The sequence below is a fragment of the Stenella coeruleoalba genome (genome assembly GCF_951394435.1).
Source record: "Stenella coeruleoalba genome assembly, chromosome: 15".
Lineage (NCBI taxonomy): Eukaryota > Metazoa > Chordata > Mammalia > Artiodactyla > Delphinidae > Stenella > Stenella coeruleoalba.
In genome coordinates this window covers 49495558-49509623 of record NC_137161.1, presented here as the reverse complement: position 1 = coordinate 49509623, position 14066 = coordinate 49495558, and the positions used below count along the sequence as shown (strand labels likewise).

The window sequence follows — 14066 nt, the reverse complement described above, 5'->3', positions numbered from 1 at the left end:
ACCAGGGATAGGACGGCACTCGCTGCAGTATGCGAATGTGAATGGACTTGCTGAGCTGAACGAGCAGATGAGAAAGGCCATGCTGTATGGTTCCACTTACAGGAAGTGCTGGCAAAAGGAACATAGAGGCACAAGAAGCAGGCCAGTGGGGACCCGAAGGGGCACGAGAGAATCACATTTAACGTGCTGACCACGCGGACGTTCTAGGGACAAGGACGATCTGCTGGCTCCAGCACCTGCCCTTCTCCAGACAGGGTCGGCACCACGGGTGCATGTGCCAGCCTGCCGCCAGGGCTGCTCAGGAACAGAGAGGACACAGAGGCACCTCATACAATTCAAGACGTCCTTGTATGCTGGCACATGGGATGGGGAGCAGCTCGAGGGCGGTTTGTGGGCTGGTTTCCTCAATGCCTTAAAAACCACACCAGACCAAACCAAAGCAAAAGCTTTCTGCCGTCCATAAAGAGCAAGCACACTTCGCACACAACACCTGGCGAAACCCGGAACATTATAAAAACAAACAAACACAACTACTCATAACCCCAAAACTCAAAGGTTACCATTAACATTCTCCTAGATTTCACTCGACGATTCTGTCCTTCATCTTACATACATTTATACACTATGTAATTCGACATGCTTTTTTTCCCCACTTAACAAGATAACAGAGAGATTTCCCCATATCATTGAATATTCATTAAATATTGTTCCAAACCAGCATTTTTAAAGGCCCTATAATATCTCACTCTACAGATATACCATATGTCCCCTGCCAGACCCCTGGGCTGCTTCAAGTTTTTCATTTTTATTAAAAAAAAAAAAAAAAAAAAAAAAAGGGTTTCCCTGGTGGCGCAGTGGTTGAGAGTCCGCCTGTCGATGCAGGGGACACGGGTTCGTGCCCCAGTCTGGGAAGATCCCACATGCCGCGGAGCGGCTGGGCCCGTGAGCCATGGCCGCTGAGCCTGCGCATCCAGAGCCTGTGCTCTGCAGCGGGAGAGGCCACAATAGTGAGAGGCCCGTGTACCGCAAAAAAAAAAAAAAGCCTTGCTTTTCTCCACTTGTGTCCCCTTATGTTCCCTAGGATAGACTCTTGATCACTTGGTGGAAAGGGAAGTGTCTCACAGCTTCGGACACAGGCTGCTGAGTCCCCCGGCAAGATGGCCAGCGCCATCAGACTTGCTCTGTGAGGAGCTCCCGGGTGAATGTTCCATCCTGCTGGATTTTAAGGTTAAATATCTTCCATGTATTCTTCACCAGGACCTCCTCTCTGAAGGGTCTACGTGTTGCCAAGTGACTTGAAGTATGGAAGATACTCCCAGCAATGACAACACAATCAAGCTGTTCCTGCTTGTTGAGGGGCCTCATCGCTGCCGACTGGGACCCAACCTGTGTGCGCAAAACTGTGCGCATGTGTGTGCCTGCACATGTGTGTGCCTGTGCATGTGTGAGCCAGTGAGCATGGGCCGCGCTGAAAGGGGCCTCTGCCGGCCACGCCGCACCGGAGCCCGTGCTCAGGGACACACCTCCTCCTGCCCCAACTACGTCAGCAGGAAAATCAGACTCAGCTCCCAACACACTCCAGCAGTTTGAGGACTAACAACATCGGACTCAGGAAGAGAGAGAGGCCTAAACAAGGGGAAGCAGAGATCAATGCAAAACAACTGGCTAAAACTAGGGGACTGCTATAAGCCACACCAGCCCAGGGCTTAGGAGGCAATGGCCAACAGCGGCAGGTGGGCAAAGTGGCCAGGCAACGCTGCTGCCGAGTTGGAGCTCCCAAATCCTCCGTGGTGGCTTCTGGACCTAAACACAGACCCTCAGCACCCTGTTAGACATCTCCGTGTTCCAAGGCTGCACAAAGCATCTTATGTCCCTGTTATCAGCCCTCCCAGCAAGATGTTGCACAGACCTCATCTGCAGGCACCCACCCTACCTCTGCCCAGGTGATAGACAACCACTGCCCAGGAAGGTGCAGGCCGGCAACAGCTCAGCTTACTCCCTCAAGAACCGCTTCAGTCCCAGCGCATCTGCCCAACCCCAGGGACCACAGTGCTGCGCTCTGATTCACAGGACACACCGGGTGGCCTCCTGGGCTCACAAACATGTGTTTATCACCAGCCAAGACCTTTGCCCAGGGGTGACACTGACTCCCTCGCCCAGACCTGGCACCTGGCTGCCTGTGGAGCGCCGGTCCATGTCCAGGGCTCGGGCCGTCTCCACTCTGTTCTTCCTCTCTGTATGCTGGCCTCCTGACACCACACCCTCTGCACTCCTTGGCTAAACCTTGGTTAGACTCCTCCTCACTTTCCTTCCCTCCTCACGATTCTGGAAGCCTGTCTGCCAAGCAGCCCTCCTCCTGTGTGAACAGCTTCCCTCTTCTGCGTTCTAGCCAAAGGGCCGTGAAGAGCCGAGGCTGCCTGATCACGCCCCACCGCCTCCATCAGCATCAGTTTACCCCGTTACCTCTGTTCCCCTATCCCTCCTCTACCTTCTGAAAGACATATGTCCACAGCCAACGAGGTCCTGGACATTCTGACCTCCGCAGAAGAAAATCGTGCAGCACTGTGGACACCGGAGTCTGTCCGTCACTATCAGACCCCAATCATGACCGGAAAACCTAGGTTACCACCTTACCCTCAGAGTTCAAGTTCACTTTATTCACTTTTATTTCCCAGCTCATTCCCAAAGGACTTAAACGGCCCACCTTCCCACACTAAGGGTGACCCCGCACACCCGGTTTTGGCGCGGACGGCCCCATCTCGGTCTCTGATGCCTGCACTCAGTCCCAACACCCTTCTCCCGAGTGCCCAGGGCAGTAAATCCAGGCCCACCCGCCATCTCTCCCTCCCTTCGCGCATTCCTTTTGCAGCTCACACCAAGCAAGGGTGCCGGACACTGAGACCTTCCCCACTTTCTCCAAGCGCCTGATGGACGACGCCCTGACTGATGTGGCCCCAGGCCCCACGACACCCTGTAAGCGGCGTGTCCCCACACTAGATGCTCCCCGCTCCCCGGCCTGGCTGCAACCCTGCCTCCTCCTCCTCCTCCCCCACTCAGGCCCAGACCAGGTAAGTGGCCAGCTCTTCACGGACCAGCCACCATGCACCTTGCCAATTCCAATTCAAAGAGAACAGGGGCCAAAAGTGCCCCAGGACCCTTCCCACCTGCTTCCCCACCCCCTCTTAGGATTTCCTTCCTGAAACACACTTCTACCTGGTTCATCATCCAAGCCACAAACACTCTTGCTGATGCGAACAATGATATCATGTGTGCACGACACAACACAGCAGCATTGCTAGGACCACGCAACCCCTCGAGGGAGACCAGCTCTGCGCTGCCCGCGCCTGCCACTGAAGCCTTCGCTGTCCTCTGCTCAAACTTACGGCATGTGCTGAAAGCTGGGGAAAGTCTTTCTAAAACTGAAAATATTCTAGCTACACACTTAACTATTACCTGAAAATCTAGAAAAAGCCATGCCTATCCAAATTACAAATCAACGTAACTAGCATAATCCAAAGCAGGTACCAAAATCCATCCCTCAAAGCCTGCCATCCTCTTGGGTAGGGTAGGTTGGTCTTTACACCACATGTAGCATGTGAGTACCTCCCACAAAGGGGCAGAGTAGAGGAATCCCGCCAGGCGTGCAGATGGGTCTACGTGTGACCCTGGCTTCCAGAAACTTCTCTGGAAACTGGTGGTTTGCTGTCCTGGTTAGTGGCTGACCCTGGGCACTCTTGGGGCTCTGCTCTGCTGGCACACCCAGGAGAGAGGCAGGCAGAGCAGGAGCACTGCAGTGAAGTTAGAACAAATGGGCCTTGGTGACTGGTCCCAGGCCCCAGAGCAGAGGGAGGGGCCCCAGGACCTGGGACAGAAATGCCAAGAGGGCAAGAAAGTGCAGGGAGAAAAGAAAGAGCTCAGCTTGGGATGCACTGAGGACAGGAAGCGCTGGAGGGGAGGGTTGTGGTCATCAGAGAGAGGAGCCAGGCCCAGGCCCAGGGTGGAGGCGAGGGTAAGGGCCCAAGAGTGAGTGGTGAGAAGGGGTCACCCCCGCAACCACAGTGCCAGGGCTCCTGGCAGCCAGACTTTAACTGGGGGCGCTCAGCGCCCAGCTGCCCAGCGCTGCCTGAGCCTCGGTTCTTCACCTATAAAATGGGAGGATACTGGTGTCTCATCCAGGGTGGTGGGGAGGAAAGGATGAGGAGTGCCTGGCACACATCACATTTGGGCCCACACCTCACCTCAGAATCTCGCACCTCCCAGAGGAAAGGCAAACCCAAAAAAACCACCCAGAAAAATGGGTGAAATCCAGACACCGGCACCCAGGCAAGCACAGAGAAAGAGAAGGGACTGGGAGGGGTTGTGTGGTGACCATCAGCACAGGGGTGCCACACCAAGCTGCTCCCTGCACCTCCCGTGTGCAGCTCTCAAGCTCGCACTGGGGACAAAGCAGTGGAGAAAACACCAGGTGTGCACAGTCCAGCACGAGAGCATCTGAAGATGCAGTTTCCCTTAGCTCTTCACTGAGGACAGAAACCAACTTACAGCCAGAGAAACACCTGGAACTGTCCAGGGACATGGTGACGCACTGGCACGCTGGGGCGCAGGCACACAGCATCGCTGGGTCCCAGAAACAGAAACAGCCAGCAGGCCCCACAGGTTCAGGGAAGACCTCCACACTGGCCATGCTTTGTGCACACCCGTCACAGTCATGCTGATCCTCCGGCCATCAGACCTCCTTCCTTCCTTCCTTCCCCCACGCCCTGGGCTCAAAGGAGGCGAGCTCCCACCAACACTGACCCCGAGGAGTGGACAGCGAGGATGGAGTTATGCCCACTCTCTAGCCTTCCAGGACGTGGGCACATCAACCACGATGTGTTTTCCTGTAGGCCCCCAACCCTCCATGTGAAGACTCTTGGGAACCAGGGTACGGAGAATGGAATTGCCTTAACCGAGGCTGTTCACCGCCCTCGGTAGAGTGGGAAGGGCCCAAGCATGGCAGCAGAACACTTCCCGAGCTCCGGGGCGCACCCGGAATGCAGCCTCGGTGCCAACACTAGCCTGGCGCCCCAAGGGCCCACCAGCATGGAGCAGACTCTGGTGCTGCGCTGGGGAGAAGCTGCTTCCAGAGCCTGGCCCTCCCTCCTGCCAGCTTCCACCATGCAGACTCCTGCTGCCCATGCTCTGAGCCTAACTAGCCAGCGGCCGGCCCTCAGGAGCCTTAACAACGCCGCCGCCGCCACCACCGCTGCCAAGTCCTGACGCGGGTACAGACCCCTCCCCTCAGATCACTACTGGGTATTAAGAGAAAGGAAATCAGAGCTCCTCAGGGGAGCGAGCTGATGCCCTGACCGAAAGGACTGTCTAAGAGGGGGCTCTCCTCACCGGTCTGGCAGACGGCCGTCCCGCTGGCCCAGGTCACTGTGAGTCCCTCCGTCTCCACCACCTCAGGCAGGCCTCAGCCCTGCTTCGGTCAACGTGTCACAGGAAGTGCGGCAACACATCACTCCCTGACAGCGGGGACAGGAGGCGGGTCCCCCTCTCCACCTGTGGCTGTGTGTCCGCAAGCACTCGCTGCACCCGGCTAGAGGACCCTCGGAAGCAGTGATCACGTCCTGGGAAACCGCTGCCGCCCTGACGGAGCCCAGGCCCTCACGCTCTGCCGGACACACACCGCCAGCTTCCTGGGCGCGGGGCTCTGGGAAGCAACAGCACCTCTGGGGAGGCAACTAAAGCGCCCACCATCTGCATCTGGAGGAACACCTGGCAGTGGCGGTGAAGGGGCTGGCTCAGCCCCGGAGACCTCCTGCTTTCCCTCCCGCCCCTAAAACGAACCCAGGGCCCTGCTTTCCTGGCCTTCGCTGGGGCTGGGAGCATGTGCTCGGGGAAGCGGCACAGCCCCCAGCAGGAAGGGTGCTCGGCCAGCCCAGGTAACCCCACGACCCTAACGAGTCCTAAAACGAAAGGGTGGGAAAGCAGCGCCCACACTCTCGGCCGCTACAGGCAAGCAGTTTAGCAAACAGTCGCCGCTCGCGGTGGTCAGGCGGGACCGACAACAGCCCAAGACACAAAGCCACAAAGGGTGTGCAGAATGAGGACGCCAAGAAGCAGAATTCGTCAGGAAAGACAGCCCAGCCAGGAGCACGAAGGTCCTCGGGGAGGGAGGGCCCGTGAGCCTGGGAGGGGCCGCAGGGGTACCGGCCACAGGGCCGCACTGGTCCCTTCAACCGCGGAAGCTGAGGAGAGCTCAGGCAGGTGCCAGTGACGGGTATTTGCTGTGTATTTTGGCCACACGTCCAGAAATCTGGAGAGAACATTTAATCCCGTCAGGAACGGTTATCTTCCTCCAGCACAAGGCATTGATGCTCTGAGCCCTGAGCCAACGGCTTGCCTTTGAGTACACCCAGGTATGCACACCTGGTGCGGACCCGCGACCAAAGAAAAGCCCTTCTTCCTCTGGAGGCCCGCGGCCAAATCTCCGCCCCCAAAGACGCTGCGGGCCCCAGAGGGCCTCGGCGAGCTCGGGTCGCTGCTCCCCCGGCCCCCGCCCGGCCCCGGCTCGAGACCAGGCGGACGGCAGGTCGCCGGGCGGTGCCAGGTGCGCGCAGCGGCCCGCCGGCCGGCCTTACCATTACTGTAGGCGTACGGGGACTCGGCCGCGCCGTCCTGCAGGCTCTCCAGGATCTCACCCTTGCCCACGTCGCTGTCGCCCACCAGCAGGAACTTGAGCAGGTAGTCGTAGCTCTTGACCGGGCTGCCCTGCGTCCCCATCGTCGCTCACGCGCGCGCGGGCCTCGCCCGCATGCCCACTGCGCCGCAGAGCCCGGCGGCGGAGGCCTCCGACCGACCTGCGGGCGCCGACGCGGGTAAGCGGGGCCGGCGGACGGCGAGGCCGCCCCGCCCGCACCTGTTCCACCGCCCCCGCCTGGACTCTTCTTACTCAGCCTCAGCGCCGCCGCCGCCGCCCCGCCGCTTCCCGCACAGCGCCGCGCAGACCCGCCGCTCCGCCCCGCCCCACGCGCCGCCATTGGCCGCCTGCCACCTCCTTTCCCGCGACCATTGGCCGTTGCCCACGTCCGTCAGCACCACTAGCGCCCCAGCCCCCTCCCCGCTTCCCAGACTTCGCTGCGAGACCTCCGCTCGCCCCGCCCCGTCACCGCCCCGCCACCACACTGTTGCCATAGGTCACCCACTGCCCCCCTTCCCGCGGCCATTGGCCCGTGCGCACGTCCATCACACATGCCCCGCCCCCACCGCTTCCCACGCAGCTCAGCGAAGCCTCCGGTTGCCCCGTCCCATCGTCGCCCCGCCCCTCCTTCCAGCCGTCGCCATTGGCCCTTCGCCTCCCGCTTTCCAAGAAACAGTGGTCCGCCTCCACGTCCGTCACAGCACTACCGCCCCCGTCGCTTCCCGCAGAGCATCCCAGACTCACCAGCAACCCTGCCCACTGCCCCCGCAACTCCTCACGGCCCTCGCCCGCCCCCTCCCCTTCGCCATTGGCCACCGCTGCCGATCTTCCCAGAGCCACTGGACCGTCCGCACGTCGATCACAGCCCTTTAAGCCCGCCCTGCTCACCCCGAGCTTCCCGCTCCCTTCCGAGACGCTCACCAATCAGGAACTTGGAACTCCAGGTTGTTTGCATACGCCCCCTTCCTTCCGCAGACGGAGCAGGATGGTGGCGGTCCCCGAGTTGAGGTGACGCGGCTGGGTCCAGCAATACTGAACCCCCTAGAAAGCTGTGGCCGCTGCTCCCACAGAGACCCCGGAGAGGACAGCGGGGCCCACCCAGAACAGCGCTCTCGGAAGCCGCTGTCCCGCGGCGGGGGCGCGGCGAGGGCGTGGCAGGGCGTGGCGGGATGAAGGCGGCCAATCGGCGCTCGGGGTGGCCGAGGAGGCGGGACTTCCGTTCCTGCATGGGGGGCGGGGCCGAGGGGCGGTGGGGTAAGGTGGGGGTGGACGCGGAGGGGGGGCGCAGGTGGCGGCGGGGTGACGCATGTGTGCTGGCGGGGGCGTAGGGTCCCCAGCTCGGCGGCTCTGCTCTGGCCCCTCGTCTGCCCCTCCCTTGGGCAAGACCTGCAGGTGACAGCGGGGCTCCGAAAGCCCAACGCTGCGGAACGTCGGGGTCAGTGGGCTGGTGGTCCTCCAGCTCCAGAGACGACGGCAGCACCGGCTCTGAGCCTCCTACCCGGGGAAGAATCGGAGTCAGGTCAAGTGGAGGACCCAGGAGGGCCCAGGAAGAGGGTGAGGGCGTGAGGCTCTGAGGCTTGACCAGGGGCACTCGAGGAGCAAGTGACTTTGGGGTTGTTTACAGAATGGGTGGGTTATGAAAAGCGTATGAAGTCGTGCGAAGATACAGTTTTACTCTGCAAGATGGAAAGTGAAGCAAAGTAATACCCTTTTCATATTAGATTGGCAATGTCGCATGTGGGCCAGGATGTGGGGAACAGCTCTCTGGGAGGTTGGTTGAACAGCCTAATAATTCCATATCTCACTGAGCCTGGAGAAATTCTCAGAAATTAGCTGAAAGAATTTCACTGTAGCGCTGTGGTGATGGTGAAAGTAGTGAAGCCATCTGGAGCCCCCGATAGGGTGCCATTAAATCAACCAGGTTCACGCAGCCCCTTCGATGAACAAGGTAAGATGCAGGCAATACTGACCTGAGAAGACAAGTAAGCAAATGATAGTACAGTATATTCAGTGTAACTTCAACGATTATGCTTTAAAAACTTAGTTCATTTCATTCTAGATTTACATATAGCAAAATGTAATGTATGCACAGGATAAAACCTGGAATGATGCTCACCAAATGGATAGCATCGTTTCCTTTGGGGTTGGAGGTGGAGAGTGATGTTCTCGTCATTGATAACATTTTCACGAAAACATATTCACATATGACATGTAATTGACAACTAGTAAGTCAAAAAGTTCAGCATAAAAGTACCATACAATGCAGCAATTCCTCTCCTAGAGGAATGAAAATATACACTTAAACAAAAACTTGTGCATGAATATTCACAGCAGCATTACTCACAATAGCCAAAAGGTGGAAACAACTCAAACATCCATCAACAAATCAATGGATAAACAAAATGTGGCCTATCCGCACAATGGATTTTCATCCATAAAAAGGAATAAAGTGCTGATACCTGCTACATTTCATTTATGTGAAACTTCCAGAATAGGCAAATCCACAGAAAGTAGATTAGTGGTTGCCAGCGCCTGGGGGAGGGGAAAATGGTGAGTAACTGCTTAGTGGTACCCTGTTTCCCTTTGGGGTGATGAAAATGTTCTAAAATTGGTGATGGTTATACTACTTGATAAAATTATTAAAAATCCTTGAATTGCACACTTGAAATGGGTGAATTTTATAATATGTAAAATATGCTTCAATGAAGCTGTTAAAAATAATAAATCAATCAAAAGGATACATTGTCCAAGCTGAGCCACTAGACTCAGCTGGACGAGGCACTGAGGGTGCATGCTAGGGAGAGGCCACGTGTGGGTTGGGGCTCCCTAAAAAGCAGATTTGTGCAGAGAGAACAAGCACATCATCATAGTGACCAGGCCCCGAGGGCTGCACCAAGGACAGCTGGGCTGGCACATCTGTCCAGCAGGCGAGAAACAGGGCAGCAAGAACTCCTCCCAAGGGATCACTGAGCCTGGGCTGTGTCTCCAGCAGCAGGTGGTCTTCATAGAGAGCAGACCCCTGCATGGGCAGGGCACAACACCAAGTGACCACCCCCTACAAGCTGCAGATAACCCTCATTGGGCAGTGAGCCATGTGGACTCTGCTGTTTCACTTTGGTGGGGTGCCCGGGGAGGCTTCCTGAGGAGCTGGTCCCTCTGTTGGGTGGGCAGCAGGCACCTGGGCCTTTCTCACCTGCCTTCAGGGAGAGGCTTTCCTGGTATCCTCCTGGCCCTCTGGGACATTCAAGAGCAGAGGCTGGCCAGGGATGGGCAAGGCCACCTGCTCATTCGTAATCCACAGAGTGGCCAAACCCTGGATGATGGCTTACAGCAGACATGGCCCCCAGCGTGTACAGAAAGGGCACATGGGGCTTCCCTGGTGGCGCAGTGGTTGAGAATCTGCCTGCCAATGCAGGGGACACGGGTTCGAGTCCTGGTCTGGGAAGATCCCACATGCCGCGGAGCAACTAGGCCCGTGAGCCACAACTACTGAGCCTGGGCAATGAAGAGTGGCCCCCGCTTGCCGCAACTGGAGAAAGCCCTCGCACAGAAATGAAGACCCAACACAGCCAAAAATAAATAAATATATTTATTAAAAAAAAAAAAAAAGAGAAAGGGCACATGCACCCACAGCACAGTGTTTACAGAAACGACAGCCAGTGGGCAGAGTCTTGTTAGCCTTCAGCTGGTGGGGGCGGGGAGCTGAGTCCCCACCACCTGCCACCCCCCAACCATGGCCAAGGCGGCCTCTCTGGCAGAGGTCACTACACCCAAGCTGGAGCCCGCCTCAGCCTGGCTTTGCCTACTCCCTGCTTGGAAGTCACTGAGGCCCCTCTCTGGGGCTGGAAGCCATGTGGGGCTGACATGTCCTCGGTTTCTGAGGCTGCCCAGAAGGGATGGGGGGTGAGAAACTATTATCATTCCACTTTGCAGAGAATTTAAACCAAAAGCACCCTTTGTACATCAGGACTTCCCCCGAAGGGGCTCCAGCAGCTGTAGGCCCCGCTGCCTGGTTCTCCATCACCAGGGACGAAGTGAGGCCAGCTGGGTCCTTCCCAGCACAGCTTGTGCAGCAGGCGTGACCATCCCTAGAACCTGTCCACGGAGTCTGATCCTGGGAGCAAGACTCAGTAACCTGTCAGGTGCTTCCTGTCCTCCTGATTTACTGGTTTCCTGTGCTGCTCCGGTTCCCTCTGACCTCCGACTTCCCAACCTCAGAGCAGAAAGGCACCGCAGGAACCCACAGGGTCTGGGGCAGTGGGGCCCAGTCAAGGGAGGGATGGCTGGAGGGGTGCCATTCCCTGCTGTCCAGGAGGCCCTGTGGGTGGAGGAGCCGGCCTCCAACGTAGCTGCATGCCCTTCTGCAAGGACGCTCTGGGACCCACTAAGTGCCAGGCCTGGCCCAGGGGACCTTGGAGGAACCTCAGGCCAAGGACAAAGCAGCCCAGAACAGCCCTCCGATCGCAGGTCCTGGGTCAGCCCTGCGAGGCGCCCGGGTGTTGGGTGGTCGAGGGTAACTCTGAGTCCCTCTGGAGGCCCCAGAGGTGTCTGGTGAAGAGCCCTGACAGTCTCCCCTGCAGTTCCCACACCCACTGGCTCCGAGTGAGGATGGGCGCCAGGCCTCCAGACTCAGCCTCTGTCCAGGAGGGAACAAACAAGTGGTCTGGGGTGCCTCCTTCCCCCCACTCCAGGATACCCAAAGCTGTCCACTCAGAAGGGCCTGGGGACCACCCATTGGGGCAAACAGACCTTGGCCCTGGTGCCCTAGGAGCTCTCACACAAGTGTCAGTTACTTGACCCCCAGTCCAGGCCTGCTGCCAGGAGAGGCCCCACTCAAGTCCTACAGGCAGAGGGCGTGGAAAGCTGTGTGTACCCAGCAAGAATCAATGGTGGACGCTGCCAGCTAGTGGGCCAGAGGGGGAGGAGGGACGGGACGGTCACGTGGTCGAAAATATCTCTGTACTAATCACTTGTTATGTAAAAGGGAGAGTAGCTTTGCAGAGAACCTGGTGGGTCAGGTTGACGTCACTGGTTTGGGCAGACACAGTGTTCCTCCCAAGGCAATGCCTGAGAAGGACACAGCGGCATTTACATGTTCACACTAAGAGCACAGGAACTGAATCTCAGAATCATCAGATGAACCCCACATAGGGACAGGCTACCAAGTGACTGGCTGGATCTTTGAGGACCCCAGTGCTGGGAAAGGCAGAGACGGGCTGTGGGGTGGCTGAGGGCAAAGGGTTCTTGAGACTGGCGCCCAGGAGCATGGGAAGCAAGGTGGCCCCACCCATGCTCCTTGCCGTGCCCTGGTTACACAGGTCAGTCCTTGGCTTTACAAGATATACACTGGGCATCTTAGGAGCACAATTAGGGGCAACTGATGATCAGATGGTTTAGAAAAGTTAGAGCACGAGCACGAAAAAGCAGCTGTGGCAGAACATTAGCCCCAGGGAATTTGCTGAAGCTTGTGATGTGCTAGCTGTTTCTTTGAGTTGAAATCACATCAAAGTAAGTTTTCAAGGACAGGAGGGAGCTGGCGGGAGTGAACTATGTGGCTCAGACCGCTTGCTTCAGCAGCTCACCTCCCCTCTCTGAGCTTGTCTCCACACTGGAAGAGCACAGGGCCCTTCTCTGTGGGTGGCCGTGAGGACCTGTCTGGGAGGTGGTGGCCCCAGCTGAAAAGGGAATCATCCACTTTTCAGGGCAGCCTGAGGATCAGCCTCGGAGAAGTTGTAGGACAAGGCTCTGCCAGGTCAGCGTGGCAGGGGTGGTCAGAGCCCTGGGTTGAGGATGAGGGGCCACAGATGAAGGCTGTCCCTAGGCAAGGGCTGTACAGGTCCAGGGACGACACACAGCATAGGAGCAGCCTAGGACATGCAGGTGGCATGTCTTGGTGGCTGCTAGTGGCTGGAGTGACCACTGTTCCCTCGGCCAGCTCTGGTGCCAGGCCTGGGCTGGCCCTTGGGAGATGGGCAGGCAGCCCCACACCTGGCATGAGAGTGACAGCTGCCAGAAAAGGCCTGGAACACAGCCACCGCCGCCCAGCAGGCTGGGCGGAGCAGGGGAGAGAATTCAGCGGGAGGTGAGGCAGGCCCCATGGGCCATCTCTGTGTCTTGGCATCTAGTGACTGGGAAGGTGGCCCCAGAAATGCAGGTGATGGAGGCTCTTCTCAGCAGGCTCTGGGGTGTGGTCCTGCCCACCAGGAGCCATGTGGGGCCCTCTGCTGACCCTCAGTGATGATGCAGGCCTGGCAGTTGCTGAGTGACCTCTTTGGGCTCCAACCCCCTTGCCTCCGTAGCCAGTACAGCAGGCACAGAGGAAGCCACCTGAGGGCCCCTGGAGGCTGCAGGTCAGGCAGAGTCCATCAGGGAGAGCCCCTTCCTGTGTGGAGTCCACAGGTTTCAGGTGGTGACAAATATATATATCAGAGCTCACCCCTGCTCCCAGAGAGGTCTGCACCCCTGCCCCCAGCCCTGCCCTGGGAGCTCCTCATGCCACGGCAAGGCCAAAACTGGAAAGCAAGTGGCCCTGGGTCCATCCATCCACACGAGGACATCTTCAAGAGGCCAGAGCCTACGTACACACACACCAGACCTGCAAAGAGGCCTGCTCTAGGGGACAGGGAGCCCAGTGCCCCGCAGCTTGGCAACAAACAGGAAACAGGCATGGTAATCATCTCAAGACAAAAAGTGGGGGCCAGCTGTCCCGCCACCCCAGGAGAAGGGGCGCCTCCCCAGACCCACTGCCCACGTGGTGATGGGAAGGCAGAGCGCACACTCCAAATATGTGGGAGGCTTTATTGTCCCAGCAGAAAAGACAGAGCCAGTACCCCTCCTGCCCGACCCTGGGCTGGTGGGGACTCCTCCAGGCCCCCTCCCACTGTGGCCCACAGCCAAGGAGCGTGGGTGGCAGAAGTGGACAGTCCCAAGTGCCTGGGATGGACAGAGAGCGCTGCCCCGCTGCCTACAGCATGAACATCTCCAACTCCACGATGACACACCGTATGTGACGCCAACCGCATCTTGAGGCTTCCTCCCCCTGGGGATTCTGGGGCTCACACCCACACTCAGATTCTGCCTGTGGCCAGCAAGGAGATGCAGCCTGAGTGCTAGGACCCCTCCCTGGGGGCTGCAGGAGCATCTGCCCAGGAGAAGCCGGTGAGCGAGATGGAAGATTTGCAGGGGTACAGGGCAGGAACGGGGCAACCGGGTGCGTGGGTCTTTGCTGACAGCTCCAGGCACCCCATGTGGCCTGGCTTCACACAGGGACACCCAAAGCCCTGAGGGCAGCTCCTCCTGCAGAGCAGTCTCTCCAGGAGCATCAACAAGTAAGCCCTATGCGAATCAGGGCGTGAGGGGCGCTGCTGCCCAGGTTCCTGGA

At 58.2% G+C, this 14066-nt stretch overlaps 1 protein-coding gene across 4 annotated transcripts in view; it reads right to left on the bottom strand.

Annotated features, from left to right (window-relative positions):
• The window catches only part of RAB40C (RAB40C, member RAS oncogene family), a 31967-nt gene extending 24206 nt beyond the window's left edge, over nucleotides 1-7761 (bottom strand). Inside the window, exons 1-2 of one of the 4 annotated variants that reach the window (XM_079945315.1) lie at nucleotides 7607-7694; nucleotides 6627-6845 (exon numbers count right to left, since the gene is read on the bottom strand). In XM_079945315.1, coding sequence (XP_079801441.1) covers nucleotides 6627-6768 — 142 coding nt within the window. In that variant the 5' untranslated portion in view covers nucleotides 6769-6845; nucleotides 7607-7694. Of the gene's footprint in view, nucleotides 1-6626; nucleotides 6846-6937; nucleotides 6975-7429; nucleotides 7452-7606 lie in introns of those variants that run through there. The other 3 variants (XM_079945317.1, XM_079945316.1, XM_079945318.1) reach the window with 3 other exon arrangements.
• Between the last annotated feature and the right edge of the window lie 6305 nt (nucleotides 7762-14066).